Raw genomic sequence first — 18,270 nt, forward strand, 5'->3', positions numbered from 1 at the left:
GTCTGTATATGTGTATATATATAAATATATAAATATATACATATGTACTGTGTTAGCTATCTTTGTTTGTTTTTACGTTCTTGTTTTTCTGTGTTTCCCATTCTCATACTCCTGAGGCGTTTGTTTCGTCTGTTGCAGTGTGGTTTGTGCCAATACGCCTTTTTCATAGGTAGTCTCTTGTGGGGTCCCAATGGCTGTTTTTATTATTTTGCTACCTTTCTTTCCTTTTCAAAAAGAAAATATTATTAAAAGAGGAAAAAAACTCTCTATCATCTCCCGCTGAAGCCTCTAAGCTGCCGTCAGGTAGCCGCGCAAAAGGGCTTTCTGTATTTCAAATTTAAAGATTAATTATTTCCACTTTCCAACGGAACTATTTCGCCCTCTTTTGTTGTTGTTGTTGTTGTTTGCTTATACTTTTTCTACACTTTCTGTATTTCATTTAAAAATTTTTTTTTTGGCACCGAGTCGATGGATTTAGATATCGTTGACGATGCGGAGGTATATGCCAATTCTCTTCGGGATGCACGCATAGAAATTATGAGAGGCATGAGCAGTACTGGAGACGGGAAACTGGGGGAGAATTGCCATCCATTTCTAAAGGAAGTTGTGGTGGATGGGAGGCGGCAAGCAGAACAGCAGGCTGCGGTATTAGCCGCCACGGAATTTTTTATTAATGAACTTCTCACGTGCCTTGAATGTGGTATGGTTCTGAATGGTGTAAAGGAAAGTGAAGCTACGCAATGGCGCGTGTGGTTTCGCATATTTTTGTCTCTCTACGAAGCGTCGCCAGCTCCAACGCAGGCGCAGTGGGAGCACGAGATGCGGTTACAGAATTGTGAAACTTACTTCGGCGAAACTCTTGACTCCGGTTCAGATAATAATGACTGGGATGAAGAAGACGATGGCTCCAATGTGGAATTCCACCTTAGAACATTGGTCACTCACTGCCTCGCGGCCGCTCGAACCTGGCGTAGGCAACGTTGTGAAGCGGGAAATACCGAGCTCATGGCAAAATTGCAGCGTGCTACGTCTATTATGTGCGCCTTCGTGGAACCGCATTCACTGGACTGGTAGTATTAACTTTTCATTATTTATTACGGGTCTTATCACTTATGTGACAGACGCTATTGTTAGGCCATGTTGCGATTTCAGATGAGTGACGCTCCAGTTGGCGAAGAGGTGCGTGTTATTTACTCCAACGTATACTGTTACCGTTGTTTATTACTCGTTGAGCACATTTGACGCGAACTGTTTCTGTGCAAAAATGCCTATCTCTCCTTTGTGCTCGACTGTTTTTTCTTCTTCCTTCTCACCGCACTTCGTCTGCTTGCTCCTTTCCTGCCTTGCTGCTGTTACACTTTTGTACTTCACTTTACGCAAGCGTTATGTTCCTTCCTCCTTACACTTTTAGTTGTCCTCTTTTTTCCCCCTTAAAAAAATCTGTTCCCTTATTTTCCACGCTTAATATACCGCCGTTAGTTTTTTTTTGCTTTGCAAATTTTGGCTAGTTTGGTTGGGTGATACCCCTGCCCGGCAGGGAGTGTAGGCGTTTCCATTTTTTTTTTACTTAGTTTTTTTTCTTTTTACGAAAAAAGAAAAAAAAAACACGTCACTTCCTCCTTTGCTCGTGTGCGTTGGTTATGTATCCTAGTCTTTTTAAGAAGCGACCCCGTGATGATGATGCAAAATCAATATCGTTGAGTTTCCCCCCTGCCGTGGTGGAGCACTATCCATCAAAGCTTTCTTTTCCAGTTATTATTGACGCCAACTTTCCCGCGCAGGAGTACTGTTCCCGCGGTGCTAGCGTGAAGAGCTCCATTCACTGGGGTCAACGGAAGCTTTTGCTTTCAGAGATTCAGCTGCTTTGCCTCTACGCACGACCAGATGTCTCATATCATATCGTATACGCCGGTTCTGCCCCTGGTACGCACTTGGCGTATCTTGACGAAATGTTTAGGGGACGACATACATGGGAGCTTGTAGATCCGGGAAAGTTTGACCGCCCCGTGCTGGAGAAGCACCCTAACTTTACATTGCGAAATGAATTTTTTACTAATGCGACGGCATATGGAATAAACGCTCGCCGTCTGTCGAATGTTTGCCCGGCACTCGGTGCTATTTACGAGCATGTAGCAGTTGACAGTGCAGATCCGCGTTTGAAGGACCTTCATCAAAAGTTACAAACCGTGATAGGAACGCATGACGTCGCCCGGGGGACGGAAAGCATCCCGTCTATGTATGAACCGCAGCGCCAGCTTCCTGTGGGTTTTGACTTATTGTGCGCTGTAGCGAGGGAACGGGAACGGCCATTGTTGTTCATATCAGACATCCGTTCAGGGAGTGTGAACCTTCCGAACTTTGAGGATCACGTGGCAGAAAACATGAAGGCACAGGAATGCTGGTGTCAGATCCTACAAGGTGAATTTAGCATGTTGAAATTCAGGTTGCCGTATACCCACAGAGGCAAAGGGGTTGGAGAGGGGAGGAAGAAGGTGCCTTCACACCTTATTGGGAAGGATGGCACCGTTACGTACCTCAAGGGAGACCTTCTACTCCCCATATGGACACGCCCGACGAGCACTGAGGGACGTCTTGTGGTTGCTTGCGGCGCGCCGCAGGTATCGTACAATGTCCAATATGTGGAAAACCAATTCTTTTTCTTCAACGCGCACTTGCGGGAGAGGGTTCACTTCAATCATTTACTTCCACCTGATCTGGACCTCGACCATCACTACGACGCAGCTGCCGAGGTGAACTGTCTTCTTGCGTATCTGAAGTTTATTGATCCGAATTTAAGGAATGCCCCGGCCGACGTTTTGGCGCGTGAGGTGAAACGTGTTTCTTCTTCCATAACAGCGCAACTGCGGACTACATTTCAAGACGCCATTCGGCGGAGGGATGCCCTCGTACTGAAGCACGCGCGCGGTGGGAACCTCGATGATGAAGATGGCGGTGAGAGCGACGGTGAGGAGCCTGGCGATTCTCCGCAATGCGCTGCTGATCACCAACGTCATAACAAGAACGGTTGTGCAGGCTCACCTATGGAGGAAATGGCGAAGGCTTTGATAGCAGCGGCTGCGAAGGAGAGGGCGCGGGTGTTGTGGAAGCGCAATGTGGAGGAGTCGGAGACGGATCCGCTTAGTGGGGTTTGGGTAACAACAAAAATGAAACAGTAATCATATGATATTTTGGTGGTTTAGTTATTCCGCGTGTTAAATGTACATGTGACCGTTTGTGAGCTGCAAAGAGCAATTTCCTGCTCGTAATACGAGCGAAGGGGAACCCACAAAAAGATAAATGGGAGGAGGAGGAGGGGCAAATTTCCCCGCAGTTTATTCCGTTAGTTTTACATGGTGTTGCCGACCGTGCTTTCATGGAGCATATTCCATTTAATTTCCCTCTTTCCTCACTGGTGTGGGTGGTTGTATCGTTTGAATTGACTTCTTCCAAAAGTGGAACTCGCGTAAAGATATTCCTATTCCCTACTTTTACTCCCTAAACGATGAGTTGTCAGTTTGGTTGATGTTGTGGGGCGTACTTGGAATGTAAGGCCTGTAATGGTAGTGGCGGTGGCGGCGGCGTTAATGCATTGGGTTGGTACCAGTTTATTTCGTGTTGTACCATTTCTTTACCGGCACTGTTCCGTGAGTGATCTCGAGCGTTTTTACTTTGCTCAGGTTCCCCCTTTTTCCCCTTTTGCAAAAGCAAAAGATAAATAAATAGTCTGATAAACCGTTGTCTGTCATTTTCCTCCCCTCTTTTCTCGCCTGCCCTTTCCCCCGATTGCTGCTGTGGTATGCCAAAAAGCGATGTGTGCGGGAGGATGTGTATGCGTACCACTGCGTGGCAACATTTTCCGCTGCTTTCGTGCGGTTCCCCCACATCCACTGGTCAACACTGCTGCTGTTCATGAATTATTGGGCGAGCAAATGCATAACTAAACAACAAAATGTTGTTAATTAAATATGTAAATGTGTAAATAAACAAACACTTATTTATTTACGCATACATGTACATACATATGTGAGTGTGTTGGGATACTTTGTTTGTTCATTTGTCTTGTTATTTTCGTATGGAGTGAAGAGCGAGAACGAATATATAAGTAAAAAAAAAGAAGAGAGAAAACAACAAGGAATACACGCCTTAATTCCTTTTTTTGTAAAAGGCGTCTATCAGAGCAAATAACTTTAAAAGAAAACTAGGTGAAGAAGTGGAGCAAAAGGGTTTATTTTGTTGTTGGAAGGAAAGAAAGCAGCACAGATAGCGCGCGTGTGTTGGTTCCTTTTGTGTAGGAAAGCGCACTGAAGTAGGGTAGAAAGAGAAAAAGAAAACGGAAGTGAGGGTGAATAGGGTGACGCTGACACGTGCGTGTGTGTGTTGTTTGGTTGCACCAAAGTAGCTATTTAGTGGAAGAAAATCCAGTTATTTGAATTGTCATCCCTCTAATTGGGGGAAGTGGGAAATCAGGTAAGTTGCAATTAGGGAGAATGGCTAGTGCCCCCCGCCTTGGTCGCAAGGGAGGGAAAATTACTGCCTCACCCATTATCCCTACGCATGCGCTTACGCCTGGAAGTTCCACGTCGCCAGTTTCGCTTCACACACCCGGTGAGGGTACCACGATTATTGGCGACCCCAACGCTGCTCATCCTTTCGGCTCCGATATGCTCACTGTTACGAAGAAACAAACCTCCGCGGAGGCTAATGTTCTTCAATTTGACGTGGGTGCAATCCAATTACTGGGAAAGGGTGTTGTTGTTGGAAGGGCAAAACAGGCTCGGACACGGACGTACCAACCGCAATCCGATGCTACGGAGGTAAGACAGCGGTTGCATGGAGTTTTCTCAACGCGGCGAAGCAAGGTTCCGCATCGCGCCGCGTCTGCAGGATTGGACGCACTTCAAGAGAGCGAAGTCGTTGCCACGCGAAAGTCGCAAGATACGTTATCACTTGTGGCTGCTTTGCTGTCTGCTGATCGAATGGCGAACATTCTCGTTGTTGTCTCCAAATACTACGAGCTGAGTCACGTCAGGTCGAGTGTTGAGGCCATTTTGCGAGAAGAGGGAGAAGATACTCAAAGTGTTGGTGTACTTTTTGGGCAAACTTTCGAGGGTAGCAAATCTACTCGCGCGTGGGTGATGACCGCGGATATGGCCCTCCTCTACATGACACAATTGGGGAGTCCCGCTCCCTTTACGCATGTAGTTGTTCCTTGTTGCGTCGACACAACCTCGTCACTATCATGCTTTCTCAAGATGCTTGGTGGGTGGATGATGAGTAACACACCTCGCTCCCAGTCCGTGCGGCTTGTTGTCACAACGGACTGCAGCAGCGATGGTCATGTTGCTAGGACAATTGGTGTACCGAGAGTCAAGATTCTGGATGACAAAGTAATCCGCCTGCACGAATTCTCGTACAATGAGGTGTGCGCTCTACTTGGAAAGCAAACCATGGAAATGGATAAGGATGCCGCGGGGAAATTCCCCAGCCCGCCGAAGCGACTTGTTGACTACACCGCGGATGTTGCCGCTGAGCTTGTGCGTTATGTTGTTACTCACACCCCTACGGCACAGATCTTTTCTATATTTACCGCGGATGTTCGTGAAGTACTTACCGCCCTGCAGGGGGCCAAAATTGAGGATTGCACCGTGTACTCTACGCTGAAAAGCGCTGCTGACAAGGTTGAAACGAAACATCGTGTGCACGTCATAAATCATGTGAGTCATGCCTTGGATACCGAAAATGAATTCACAATGGTGCTAGACATGGGGACCATACGGCGTTCATCTGTACAACACAAGTCGGAGAGTTTCATAGCGGCCAGCACTACAGAATGGGAATCCAAAGCTGAGCAGGCCGAACGCAAGTCTATTCTTGGCGAAAACACCACTTGTTGCTACTTTGCCCTCTTTCAGGATGATGTCGGTGCCTCTTTCCAAGACGAAGCCCAGTTCCTTCCGGACATATTCAATGTGGAGAACGCCTTCGTGCAATGCGCACGACTGAACCTTTCGGTATGTGAGGTGGGTCGCTTGTTACCCTCCGTTCCACGTGATGTTGTTGATCAAGTGATGCAGAAGGTCGCAGAAAAATGTATGATTTCGACTCCGGACAGTCTTGCCATCACGTTTCTTGGTGAAATAAAGTCACGACTGCCGGTTGAGATAGACGTTGCGTATTTGATAATGGGTGGTTGCAGCCTGGGGCTCGGAGAGGCAACACTTGTGGTTAGTGCAGTGATTGCGCTGCCCTTCCGATCTACCGCACCTCCTACCTACACCGTGAACCGTTGGACTGAGGCTACTCAGGAAAGTCGGAAGAGATGTGCTGGCGATATTGCATTATCTAGTGACCTTCTCGCTGATGCGTTCGTGTTTTTGGAGTGGCTTAGGCTCCGTACTACCGGTGCAGCGACAGCTGCCTTCCTTGAGGCGTTTCTTGTGCAGGAATTCAAGTTTGAAAAAATAGAAGGATTGATGAACCACATGAGAGATCAGTTGATGAACTACGCGTTTTTGGATCGCCTGGATGACGTGGACACCGTAAATAAGGTTGCAGAATCCTTGAGGGAGAATGCATCGACGATGCTCATGTTGTTGTCTATGGCTCTCTCTCGTCGTGCGGCGTTTATTCGTGATGCGGGCCACATAAACGAGAAGGATCGTCACGCCTCCATGGTATTTGTGCGTACTTCTAAGCAGCTAGTGGTTCATCCATTTATCCCTTCAGGTGCCAGATGGGAGACAGGCGGAATCGTGATCCCTGTGATTCTGAAGAACAGTACCACAATTCTGGGGGGAATGTTTTCCCTTGTGGACACTTCACTTTTCTTTGCATCTCTGCTACTACTTTACCCACAAATTGAATATTCCAGGCCGGTGACAACCGAAAGGGGCCGCGTAGTGTACTTCGGCGTTGCGTGCAACTGGCAAATGAAGCGTTTCGTTGTTTCTATTGATGATGCAACACAAATTCTTGATTTCAGGGAGAACATCAACACAGCAATAGGGTGCATGCGGGCGCTGCGTATGCTCCCCCACCCCATTTCAAAGACTAGGTTTGCCATAGCGCTGAAGGAACACGACCGCTTCTTTGACATGGAAAGACTTCACAGAGAAACACAGCGCCGACTCCACAGTCTCGCCGCTGCTCTGAACGTACAGGAACACCAAGGTAGTTTTGAAACGTTCGCAAAGCATTACACCGCGCCGAAGGAAATAATTCCGTTCAATGATGTGGCGGCAACGGATGTATTGTTGCTTCGTCGCTTTGCCGACGGCACGCTATGGGACGAACAGCGGCCTTCGCCGCAAAGCGCACCGGCAATTGGGTCAAGTCCCCAAAAATCAGCAGTATTAACTCCCTTCGATACCGCTATCCCTGCACCGTACGACGATGACGACGATGACGTGCAAATCATCCAAAACTCCTACTTTATGCTGCATGGACCACTCATTGAGGATGATGACGATGATTAAAGTTGAGGACGTTTCCGTGTGGATCCTTTTGCAACGTTGTTGCTCAAGCTTTTGGGGTTACATAGACTTGCAGACACCTCCTCTGTTTCCCTTCCGCGCAATCTTTGTAGCTGGCACTTCTGCGACCACATCAATAGGTGACGTAAAAAGGGGTACACGGGATGAATATACAAATGTCTCTGAAGTCAGAGAGGTACTGAGGGGCTGGTGCAGAGGGATCAGGGACTAGGAAAGAGTGTGGTCCCGGCGATGAGCAGAAGGATAAAAATGGGGAATGTGAGTGTTATTGATTGATGATGAATGTGTTGTTGTTGAGGCAGAGGGGAGAAGAGCGGGGTAGATATTACAGGAATTTGAAAGAAGGAAGGGGGAGGAGTGTGAGAGCGTGACTGATTTATATTGTGGAATATGCGCTGTGTCGTGGGTATATTCGTGTGTGTGTATGTGTGTTTGCTAGTGCGTTGGGTGGAAGGGGAGCAAGAGGGGTGATTTGTTGAGGTGACGCCTCTGAGTGTGCGGATGTTTCGCGGCACTGGTAAAAAAGCCCACAAACGGGCGTATCGTTTTCTTTTTTTTCTTATTTATTCCTTGTTCGGTCTCTCCTACTGGGTTGCGACTCCAAGGGCGAGAAGATATACGGAAAAAAAGAATGCCAACTCAAAAAGGTTGAATATTTAAGTTTCTTTATGTATATACGTCCCTTGATTTTCGCACGTTTTGATGCATCAGTCAATTACCGTCGTTTGGGGGGTTCTCCTTTATTTTGGAGATTGCACCACATGGGGGTTGAGGTGCCTGGAGTGTATCGTCCGAATAGCCCCTTACGTCCCCTAGGCATTTTGTTACCCCTCCTTTTTTTAAAGTGACGCATTGTTGAAACTCTACTTACACGGATCAAGCGCCCGCTCATCTCGTTCTCTCCTTTTTCTTTTTGTTAACCGTTTTACTTCTCTGCTCGTACTCTGTCCTTCGATTTTTTAAAATCCCCCACCGCTGGGTTTTTTTTCTGTCTGACATTTCAATGAGGCCACTTGTTATTGTCTAAGGCGCTTGCGATTCTCTATGTTTTGTGTGCATGTCCCTTATATCACTGCTGTGCCTTTGCAACTGTCTCTCTCTCTACTACCTTTTCTTTTCTGCACTGTTCCATTTTACCAAACTTCTACCGTAAGCGATCTTCGTAGTTGAGTACTTCACGTACGCAACACGGGGGGTACGCATATATCCAACAGCCGCTTTGAATAAGGCGTTAGGGAAGGAGACATTACAAGTGGTAAGTGTAAAGGGTTTAGAAACTCCTGAAGGGGGACTGGAGAAATCCGTCTGCGTCGGCTCTTACCCCCTCCGTCACTTTGAAAGCGAACTACTCTGACACATTTTAGGAGAGGGAACACATAACTTACCATTCAGGCATTACGCTCGCACTCTTCCACCGGCAAATCCACACAAAGTGAGTTGACATTACGTTAACAGAAAGTAGGGGGTATAGGTGGTGCTGCATACCCGAACCTGTTATTTGAATGATAGTTTCGTGTGAACCCGTACGATGAGTTACCTACCCGACGCGGAGATTGACGCACTCATTCGTGAGGACGAGGAGCGGCGCGCCGGCCGCGGCAACATTTCCATAGCCGAACTATTTAGTGTGCCAACGCCACCGGCTGTGAAGCCACCGACTCCACCACCTCCGAAGAAGAAGTTAAGAGGCCTCATCTGTGAAATGCTACCAGTAGAGGATGAGGAGTTTTTATGTGATGAATACGATGAACTGGCCCGTTCCCCTAATGATATGGACAGGTGGGTGGGACATCATCGGGATCCTCCTCCGCCGCACTACAGTGGCCCGGTGCTGACTCTTAAGTCATGGGGGCCGTACACCCGTTTTGAAGTTTTGTCGAGCCTTCCCCCGGTGCCACCACGATTCGATGGAAAGAAGAAGGTTTGTAATCGAAGTCGGCATTACCCTAGACCCGCCCTTCCAAAGTGTAATAAATCTTTAGACCAGAAAAAACAGTCTAATTCTTTGTGGTTGTGGAAGCGTAGCATGGGTTTTCTTAGCGAAGAGAATCGGTCAACTGGTGTGACTGAAAATCAGTAGTAATCGATTATTCTGTGTGAGTTTTACGCCGCGTGTGCTATGTACTACTATTTTGTTCTTCTGTAGGTGATGTGATTTTGCATCCTTTTGTTTGCTTGCTCTTCTACGCCCAATTCCTGCTTTCCTTATTCCACTCTTATATATGTGAGTGACGTTGCGGAATGCGCTAATATCGGTGGGGCCATTTTATTTCGTGATATCTGTCATGGATTCTCTAGTGCTGCAGCTCCTCTACGTCGATTTCCCCCTTTTTTGTTGTTCTTTTCCTTTGCATCTCCTTCTAACCGGAACTACCAAAACATGAATGTTTTGTGCTTGTGTGTCTAATATACGTTTGGAAAATGGTCAAATGCATTTACAATATAGATATACTGGGCGCATTTGTCCCAAGATTTCAAAGTGGTGAGAAAGAGGTTTAAAAGTTAACGTATGTCGAACGAGTACACGACGGCTGCAAGATTGCAACAACATCATCTTTCATCGGGTAGCGCCAACATGGACATGTGTGTTTACTCGAAATTGTTGGAGGGGTCCTCGACAATTCTGCAGGCAATCAACGCATTAACGCCACTGGCCCCGAAGGCAGCAAACATTGTTGAACGCGAGATCGTAAATTTTATGCGTGCGGCGACGCCCGAGCACCGCGTTCGATGTATATCGCAAATAACGGGTGCGCTTCGTGAACCAGCATTCTACAATCAGCGTCATAAGAGGGGGTGTGCCACCTTTCTGCATAAACTTGCGGTACATTTTGTGTTTCCGCTTCTGTTGCACTCTTCCGTGCGGTATCTTCACCGAGCCCTTGCCACCCTTGTCCGCACGGTGTACGTCGTGAGTGAGGATCTTGAGTTGTGTTTTCAAGAGGCATTTGTTACCGCGCACATAAAGCCTTGGTTTCGCGACGGGTGCCGCCCTAGTTTGTTGCAGCATCTTGACTCCACCGAACTGTCCCTGTTGAAGGATCCCATTATGAACTGGGTAAACTGCATAGATGGCACAATGTGTGTTGCCGTTCCGCTCTTTCCAGCAGTGTTTGCTAACACATTTTTCGACGTTGTTCCGCTTCTGGGCGACAGCCTGCAGTGGATGGTAGACAATGCCTGCGCTGGATGTTCCCAGTCAGAATGTGGGAAAGGCAACAGCGGCATGCTTCTGGGCGAAGATTTGTCGTATGTCCGCTATGGCATCCGTGTTGTAACGACATATGTTCATAAATTTCTTCATCTTCTAGGTGATGTCCTGCATGAAGGGGAGGAACAAAAGATGGCTGAGGTGCAGGAGGATATATGCAAACTTTTCTCTTCTTCCTTGAGGATGCTTTCATCGGCAGTATTTCCAAAAGATGTTCTTAACGGTGCTGGACTCCTTGTATCCTCGCTTTTGACAATCCGCACGTGCGACGCATCGTTTTTACTTGAGATCTGTCGCTACTGCGGCGCCAGTGAAGTCCGTAAGGAGTCGAACTTCACTTCGGTTGCTGACGACGATGGTTGTAGCAAACGATGGACGGAAGAGTACGTTAGGGAGTTTGTGCAACTTGTGTGTTCCAGTGACCCTCAGCATGAGATATTGCAACGCTCCTTTTCACGAGACTCGTTGCGCCGAATATTTTATTCGTTCACTGCAAATGGTCGTTTCGCCTTGATGAAGGGTTTACTTGCGCATTTATCGACCCCTCTGCGCGGTAACATTGGTTCTGTTGGTGTGCTGCTGAAACCTGTTGTCCCTTTATTGGACAATCTCAGTTCCTATGCCGCCAGTGGGCGGCCCTTGGTTGCGGTGTACGACGTCATAATTCCAGCTGCTATTTCTTATTGCTCCGCCCTCCATGTCCCAGACACGCGCTTCATGGCCATTCAAACTATAGATTCTGTTGTTCGACACCTTTCTTCTGTGTTTACATGCATTGCTGACCTACTCGAAACCACGCTTGAAGAAAGCGTCGTCGAAGGCACGACGCGTGTAGTGAAGAGGGGCGTGCAGCGTGCTGGCGGAGTTGGGTTACTGACTGAAACTGATCGCAAGGCACTAAGCGCACTGTGCGCAAATACTTCTGGACTTATGCGAGCGCTAAGCGAAGCAACAGAGGTAATCATGGGGATGTGGGACGACAGTACACAGCATGTGGCCGGGCCGCTATATGGAGCATACAGCGAAATACTTGCTGTCCATTCCTCTGTTAGACGTTGCAACACCCTTTTGTCGCAAGGTTCTGGTGCACCAAACCAGGAAGTCGATGCACTGGATGTTGCGGAGACCCTACATGTAATTCTGCCAATACCCAATGAAAGGAGAGGTAAGTACCACGCACTTTTGGCCCTTCTTGACGTTGTGCAGGTACCTCAGTTTCTCTTGGAGCTGCGTCAACATCGTGCTAAATGCAGCAAAGAAGGCGCTGCTGATTATTGTTCTGCAGTGACGCCCGATGATGTTTCAGAAGTTGATGCGCTCTGCGAATTCAGCAGAATGCTTCTTGGTGGCGCAATAAATCCCAAGGTAGGGAGCGCTGCTGGTGAAGTTTTTGCGAAAACGGCCAATTATATTCGTCTTTCGAGCGGTACTGAAACAGAAACTGAAAAACTGTTTTTTGGGGGTGTCATTGAGCCGTTGTTAAAGTCAATTGTGGTTCCCGGATATTGTGCACCTTTGCACGTCGAAGATGCGACACGTATCTCAAACATTGTGACACACATGATCTCTCCGTGTCTGAAACGTGACGAGTCATACCTCCCAACCCTGTTGTCGCGTTTAGCAACGATGGTCGAAAGCGGGGATTGCTATTTCCGGCTGGGTCAAAGTATTGTTGAAATTTTACACCGTGCTCGTGTTGCTGGCAGGGATGTGAGCACTTATATTCATCCCAGAAGTCGCCTTTTCAAGGTTGTCCTCTCGAGTCTACAATCACATTCAAGCGAACTTCGTTATACCGCATTGGGTCTGTGCGTGCTCACCATGAAGAAGGCCGAGCCTGTGCATTACTGGCAGTGTCGCCTCATGGAATGGTACATTAGTACTAATATGCACTCGGGAGGTGATTCGGCGGCCATGCGAAACCTTTTAGAAGTATACAAAAAATGGGCTCAGCGGCTGGTTGACAGTTGTGCGAGCAAGTGCAGCAATCGTCGCAGGAAGGCAGAAGGGAACGAAGCGAGCGATCAGTATAGAGAGCTTGTCACCAAACACTTCGTTCGAACCGTGTCGTACATTGCACCGCACATTGGTGAGTCTGTAGAGTGGTGCCGCAATCTTTCGCTTGAACGACGCGTGACAGCGATGATGATATACTCATGCCTCCTCCGAAACTCCACTGAGGTTTTCACAGATACACAACTTCACGAACTTCAGGAGCAGTTACTTCCCGAAACCCTTGTCGAAGGTTTGCTAGAGTGTCTGTCATCAGGTTGGGTGAAAGCACGCGAGTGTGCGTTTGGCATCCTTCAAACGTATTGCAAGTATGCTGCCAGCGCTGTATTTTCTGAGCGCCGCTTGGGTAACCCGGTGGCGGCTAGTGATGCGAAGGCAGGGCTTTCCCATGCTCGCACGTACAAAAAGGCGGAAGGTGAGGTGTTGCGATATGTATTGGCCACATATTTCACACCCGCTGCTAGGAAAGCGGCATCCGAGGACCCACAAAGAGAGTGCAAACGGCGGCTGGAATTAGTAAAACTCGAGATTGCTGAACTTCACGGCAAATTTGTCGGGCTATGCCAATTGGGTACTAAGAAGGCATACGAACTTGTCAAACTTCATCCATTTCACGGTTCTCTTTCGCTTTGTGCAGCATTGCTATCAAATGTCAAGGAGGTATGTACCACTGCTGACGGACTGCAAGAGTCGTGTAACCAGATGCTTCTGTGCTGCAATCAGGCTCTACAGAATTGTTCCCTACTTGTTGGGGGGGAGGCCAGCGGCTCTGCAAGTGAAGGTGATGTGGACGTGGACTGTCGCGGGCACGCATTCGACAAAGGGAACCCTTGCGAGGAGGCGAGTATGCGTGCGGTTGTGAACAACACATGGCTCTGTATCCGCACAGCCGCCGCCGCAGTTGAGCGTGTCGTGGCTCTTGTCAGCATTGACAGTCTCGACTTCAAGGTTGTTCGTGGGGTGTGTTACGTGCTCGTGGAGTCTCTCCTTCGGACTAAGCACAATGGTGTGATGCGTGCGGTGCGTGGAGCACTGAAAACGATTGCTGCTGCTCTTCTTCGCTCGCGGGATGTAACCTGCCATACTCTCCCTTCTGAGATTCTGGAGTTTCTGTTGGGACCAGATGGCGTCACCTCCGTAAGTGTAGCGCGCATGCTGCGGCGCAGCCAAGGGTTGCCACATGCCCTGCTTGCTGTGCTTGAGGCGGAAGACATAGGCGTTCCTGCTACCCTCTTTCCCCAAGCTATGAAGAGGCTTCTTCATGTGGCAACCAATGCACATAGCAACGAGGGCGGCCCAGATTTGTGCCCCCCAAACGGTAATGATGAGCGGCGGACGCCCGAAGCTGATGGGGAGATTCGTCGTAGCCAGCGTTCAAACGCTCTGAACGTTTTGAAGTTTATATTTGAAAACAAATCATTTGCATCGCGCTCCGTGTCACACCTTGAAGATGCATTTTGGATAGCGGCGTCCGGGTTCGATGATCCCAGTTGGGGCATACGGAACAGCTCACTGATGCTCTTTTCAGCTGTACTTCCCCGTTTCGTTGGCGAGCACCCCTCTACCGGCGGTGTAGGAGTGAACACCTCTCTCCACGACATTGCTATTCGTGCTCCCCGCGCAGTGGCCTTTGCGTACGAGGAGTTGGTTAAGAGCTTCACGAACCCCTCACCGAGCTTGGGAGTGTTTCCACTTCTGCAGATGCTTTCTATGCTAGCTCCCGATCCCCCCCATGTTATCACAAAGGCAACTACGGTAAACCTGGAGGGAGAGGAACAAGAGCAACCTGACTCACAGCGCATCGTGAATGCAGTGGTACGCTGTGGTTCTTCAAGGAATCTCATGATTCGTGCTGCCTGCAGTGTCGCACTGACATCGCTTGTGCCACCGACTAACCTTGAGGGATTGTTTGCAGAGTTTTGTTCAGCGCTATCTGCATCACGAACCGCAGCGAACGCCTTACACGGCGTGTTGCTGCACCTTCAGCAGTTTCATACTTTCTACGTTGGAACGCTTCGTCGTCACGTGAAACCAAGGGCACTGAGCAGCAGTGTGACACCCACTGTGCAACTGCTTGTTAGCCGCCTTACTGTAGAGGGCCTTACTATTTCTCAGGGGAATTCTGCGCAGGAACCGGTGCTGTCACGGGCTTGTGTCCGCTGTCCAACAATAGCCGCCACCTTCTTTAGTGTCGCATCTGATGCACTATACCATGCAACAGTTGGTATGAAGGGCATTGAAAAAAAAGATATCACCGATTCCGTCCGGTCGCTGGTGAACATTGGTGTTTCGACGCTACACTCTATACTGTGTACCGCCACCCCGCTGTACAGCCTTTCGCGCGCCTACCATGCGGCTGTTGTGGAAAATATCACCCTTTTTGCACTGCTCGCTGTGCATTATCTGTCGGATATCACCACCCATCATGGAACACATGACGCATTATGGGTTGCGTTGCGCGATGTTTTCGCTTGCGATGCGAGCAAAATAATCATGTCTCATACCATGAACCACATAAGCTACCTAATGTCGAAGAATTGGTGGTCGAGTGAGATATCGGTTGGCGTTGTGAAGCAATTTGCTGTACGTATGAAGTGCGATCTTGTACACGCGGCTTTAACGATGTTGCGGGAGAGCCTTGGCGACGACAGACATGTGAAAGGTCTGTCGTGCTTGGAGCTGTTACGTATGCAGTCTCAGTTGGAGTTTGTTGTTACCATGAGTAAGGAGGGGCTCATGTGTCTAGAGGCGCACAGTGAATTATTTGACGCAGTAGAGGACCTACTTCTACGGCGCATGGACCCCAGTGCTAAGCATTTTCTGCGCAATGCAGATGTGCATAGTTGGGCTATTCGCTTTCTTGGTCTCCGTTGTACTTGTCATATGCCACACAACGAAGCCGTCTTGGAGATCATTACACATTACTGTCTTCCCACAGTGAATGTACAGACGCGATTAGCGGTAGTGGATTCACTGAATGATAGTTTCTTGGCGGGTGTCGTAACAAGCCCCGCTGCCGCCGCTACTACTTCTACATTTACTAAGCAGCGATCTGTTTACCTCCTTGTTTTGCTTCAGCTCCTGTTCGACGACGCCTATGATGTGCGCACTGCTGCTTGCCGTGTCGTCTCACGTCTCGTATTGGCGGCGGCTTTGCCACTTGACCACACAAGTTGTGTGATCGCTCTCGTGTCGCTTCTTCGCTCGTATTGTTCCACTGGGGAGTTGTCACCGGTGATGGTAAAGCAACATCTTCTGAAGAATACGGAATGCTGTCTTTCCGGCTCTGCAACTAAGGATACGTGTGGTGACGATGATGATGAAGGGAGTGATGAAGAAGGCGTGCTCTTCGAAAAGGAGGCGGATAACATGTTTGCCGAGGGTTCGTTGCTTGCCTTTCTTGCAACCGTAATTACACGGGAGGGGGCTGACTGCGTGCCGGTTTTTTCGGTGTACACTGAACTAGTGAACGTTTCGGAACGGTGCGGTAACCCGGCGGTCATGTACGGTGCGCTGCTGGATGAGCCGTCGCCATGTGGCGCCTGACATTACGATGTGACACGTAGCGTTGTTAATTTAATAAAGAGGTGCAGCGAGCATCTACACATTGTGAGAATCGATTAAGGAAGTGGCTCCTATGAGCCTCTGTACGATTTTTTACAAACAACTTTTTAACCGCTGTGGTATGTGGCGTTACGATGGCTCTTGCATTTCCCTGTGCGGGGTGGAAGAATTGCAATGCCAACGCTATCCGTGTAGTGTGCGGATACCACAAAGTGGGCCACATTTGAATGTGTTCGGTGGTATTTTTACTAAAAGTTGTACAACGTACTTGATCGTAACTTCACGTACGCCCATCATCTGGTCCGTATGATTTTCTCCTATATATTTTTTTTTCGTGGGGTTACATGGGATTTTATTACTAGAAACTGAGGGAAGTAAGTGGGTTTGGGGGAAGACATATCAAGTCTGAATTGGCAAATGTCTGTTTCTAGTCAAATAGGCATAAGGCGACACGCCTTGTTGCCCTTTATCGGGAGTGTTGCAAGCCGCCGTAGCTTTCGAGGATGCCAATGGACTCATCACAGTTGCCGCTTCATGTCGTCCTGCAACCCTCTTCGTGGGTCCTTCAAATATCGTCACAACAGAACACTCCCTGAAGATGCAGTTAATCCATTAACGACCCCAACAAACGTCGACGCGGGAGTTCTTCACGTTGTTTCCGTGCCTATTGGTAACTTGAAAGACTTTTCTATTCGTGCACTTGATGTACTTCGACAAGTGGATTACATTGTAACGACGGACCGCCCTGCAACAAAGACACTCCTTGACCTTGTTCAAATTGAGTCCCAGGGCCGCTTAATTCATTATTCCCGTAGCAATCGCACGACAACGAAGGAGAAACTAGTTGAGCTCCTGTTGGGGGGCAGGAGAATGGCATTGGTGTGTACGAGCGGAACACCATGCGTGGGTGATGTAGGCGGTGAACTGGTGCGGGAGATGCAGGCTGAAGGTGTTCGTGTCGCGGCGGTACCCGGGTCATGCGCTCTGACATGTGCATTGGCTGTTGCTGGTGTCACAACTTCCCTTCACGAGGTTAGTGCGACTGCAGACACGAATCGGGCATGTGCTGCCAAGCGGCCGAGGATTGGCTCTCTCCGTGACGGTTCTTTTTACTTTGGAAATGTGCTTCCGGAATCTCATGGTGAGCGGTTGCGGGTCCTTCGGACGGCTGTAGGAGAGGCAACTCACCCATGTGTTTTTTATGAGGTTCCCCGGCGTCTTTTGTCGGTTTTACAGGACATCGCACTCGTCCTTCCCAAACGACGCGTCGTACTAACACATGAACTGACAAAGGTAAATGAATCTATACATGCAGATGTTGCAGAAAAGCTACTGTCTTTTTATTCGCGACAGGAGGCGAATATGCTGCTTAAGAAGGGGCAACTTGTCCTGATCATCGATGGGCCGGATGAAAACGAAATGCGGGAACGCTTAGAATGCGAAGCCCTAAAACGACAGCGACTGCGGAGGAGTTTTGCGTCGTTAACCGGACGCTGTGGTAACATGGAGGAGAAAAATACTCACGATGTGGGGAAGACTAAAAGAATGAGGTTGTGCCGTCGGTCCTTATTGCGCAAGAAGCGGCGTGAGGCGCTTATTTCAAGAATAGAAAAAGAACAAGAGAGAATACGAATGACAATGTTGATTAACCGTACGGACGCAACAAGAGATTAAGCCCTACCCACTAAGTTTAGGTATGACTTGGGTATTTGTCTACACTGGCAACTATGATTGTAGTCTCTTTTTTTTTTTTTCGTACACAAATATGCCCCGTTTCCTCGTCTTTGCTTTCACATTGTAACTATATATATGTATGAGCTGTTAACAAGGGGCCAGCTACATATTATTGCTTCACGTCAGTGTACGTGATTGTCCTTCATTTTTTTCTCGAGTGTTTCGTACCTCGTTTCACTTACTTGAACACATAAAAAGAATAATGCACATCAAGACTCCCCGCTTTGTATGTCATTCGTATTTTGAAAAAAAAAA

At 48.4% G+C, this 18,270-nt stretch overlaps 6 protein-coding genes across 6 annotated transcripts; all 6 read left to right on the forward strand.

The window, feature by feature from the left end:
* Window positions 1–468: 468 nt before the first annotated feature.
* On the forward strand, window positions 469–1,074 carry TEOVI_000447500 (uncharacterized protein; the record flags this gene model as incomplete). Its single annotated transcript, XM_067227242.1, has 1 exon — window positions 469–1,074. The coding sequence occupies one exon, from the start codon at window positions 469–471 to the stop codon at window positions 1,072–1,074; it is 606 nt and encodes a 201-aa protein (XP_067083343.1).
* Window positions 1,075–1,640: 566 nt separating this feature from the next.
* Window positions 1,641–3,176, forward strand: TEOVI_000447600 (poly A polymerase regulatory subunit, putative; the record flags this gene model as incomplete). Its single annotated transcript, XM_067227243.1, has 1 exon — window positions 1,641–3,176. The coding sequence occupies one exon, from the start codon at window positions 1,641–1,643 to the stop codon at window positions 3,174–3,176; it is 1,536 nt and encodes a 511-aa protein (XP_067083344.1).
* A 1,311-nt stretch (window positions 3,177–4,487) lies between these two features.
* Window positions 4,488–7,475, forward strand: TEOVI_000447700 (uncharacterized protein; the record flags this gene model as incomplete). The annotated part of the gene is made up of 1 exon (XM_067227244.1): window positions 4,488–7,475. The coding sequence occupies one exon, from the start codon at window positions 4,488–4,490 to the stop codon at window positions 7,473–7,475; it is 2,988 nt and encodes a 995-aa protein (XP_067083345.1).
* Window positions 7,476–9,021: 1,546 nt separating this feature from the next.
* Window positions 9,022–9,573, forward strand: TEOVI_000447800 (uncharacterized protein; the record flags this gene model as incomplete). Its single annotated transcript, XM_067227245.1, has 1 exon — window positions 9,022–9,573. One exon carries the CDS (start codon window positions 9,022–9,024, stop codon window positions 9,571–9,573), a length of 552 nt encoding a protein of 183 aa, XP_067083346.1.
* Window positions 9,574–10,002: 429 nt separating this feature from the next.
* TEOVI_000447900 (Putative death-receptor fusion protein (DUF2428), putative) lies at window positions 10,003–16,263 on the forward strand (the record flags this gene model as incomplete). Its single annotated transcript, XM_067227246.1, has 1 exon — window positions 10,003–16,263. The coding sequence occupies one exon, from the start codon at window positions 10,003–10,005 to the stop codon at window positions 16,261–16,263; it is 6,261 nt and encodes a 2,086-aa protein (XP_067083347.1).
* Window positions 16,264–16,698: 435 nt separating this feature from the next.
* TEOVI_000448000 (Tetrapyrrole (Corrin/Porphyrin) Methylases, putative) lies at window positions 16,699–17,955 on the forward strand (the record flags this gene model as incomplete). Its single annotated transcript, XM_067227247.1, has 1 exon — window positions 16,699–17,955. One exon carries the CDS (start codon window positions 16,699–16,701, stop codon window positions 17,953–17,955), a length of 1,257 nt encoding a protein of 418 aa, XP_067083348.1.
* Window positions 17,956–18,270: the final 315 nt, after the last annotated feature.

Source organism: Trypanosoma equiperdum, assembly GCF_001457755.1.
Source record: "Trypanosoma equiperdum strain OVI genome assembly, contig: ctg_907, whole genome shotgun sequence".
Taxonomy (NCBI): Eukaryota; Euglenozoa; class Kinetoplastea; order Trypanosomatida; family Trypanosomatidae; genus Trypanosoma; species Trypanosoma equiperdum.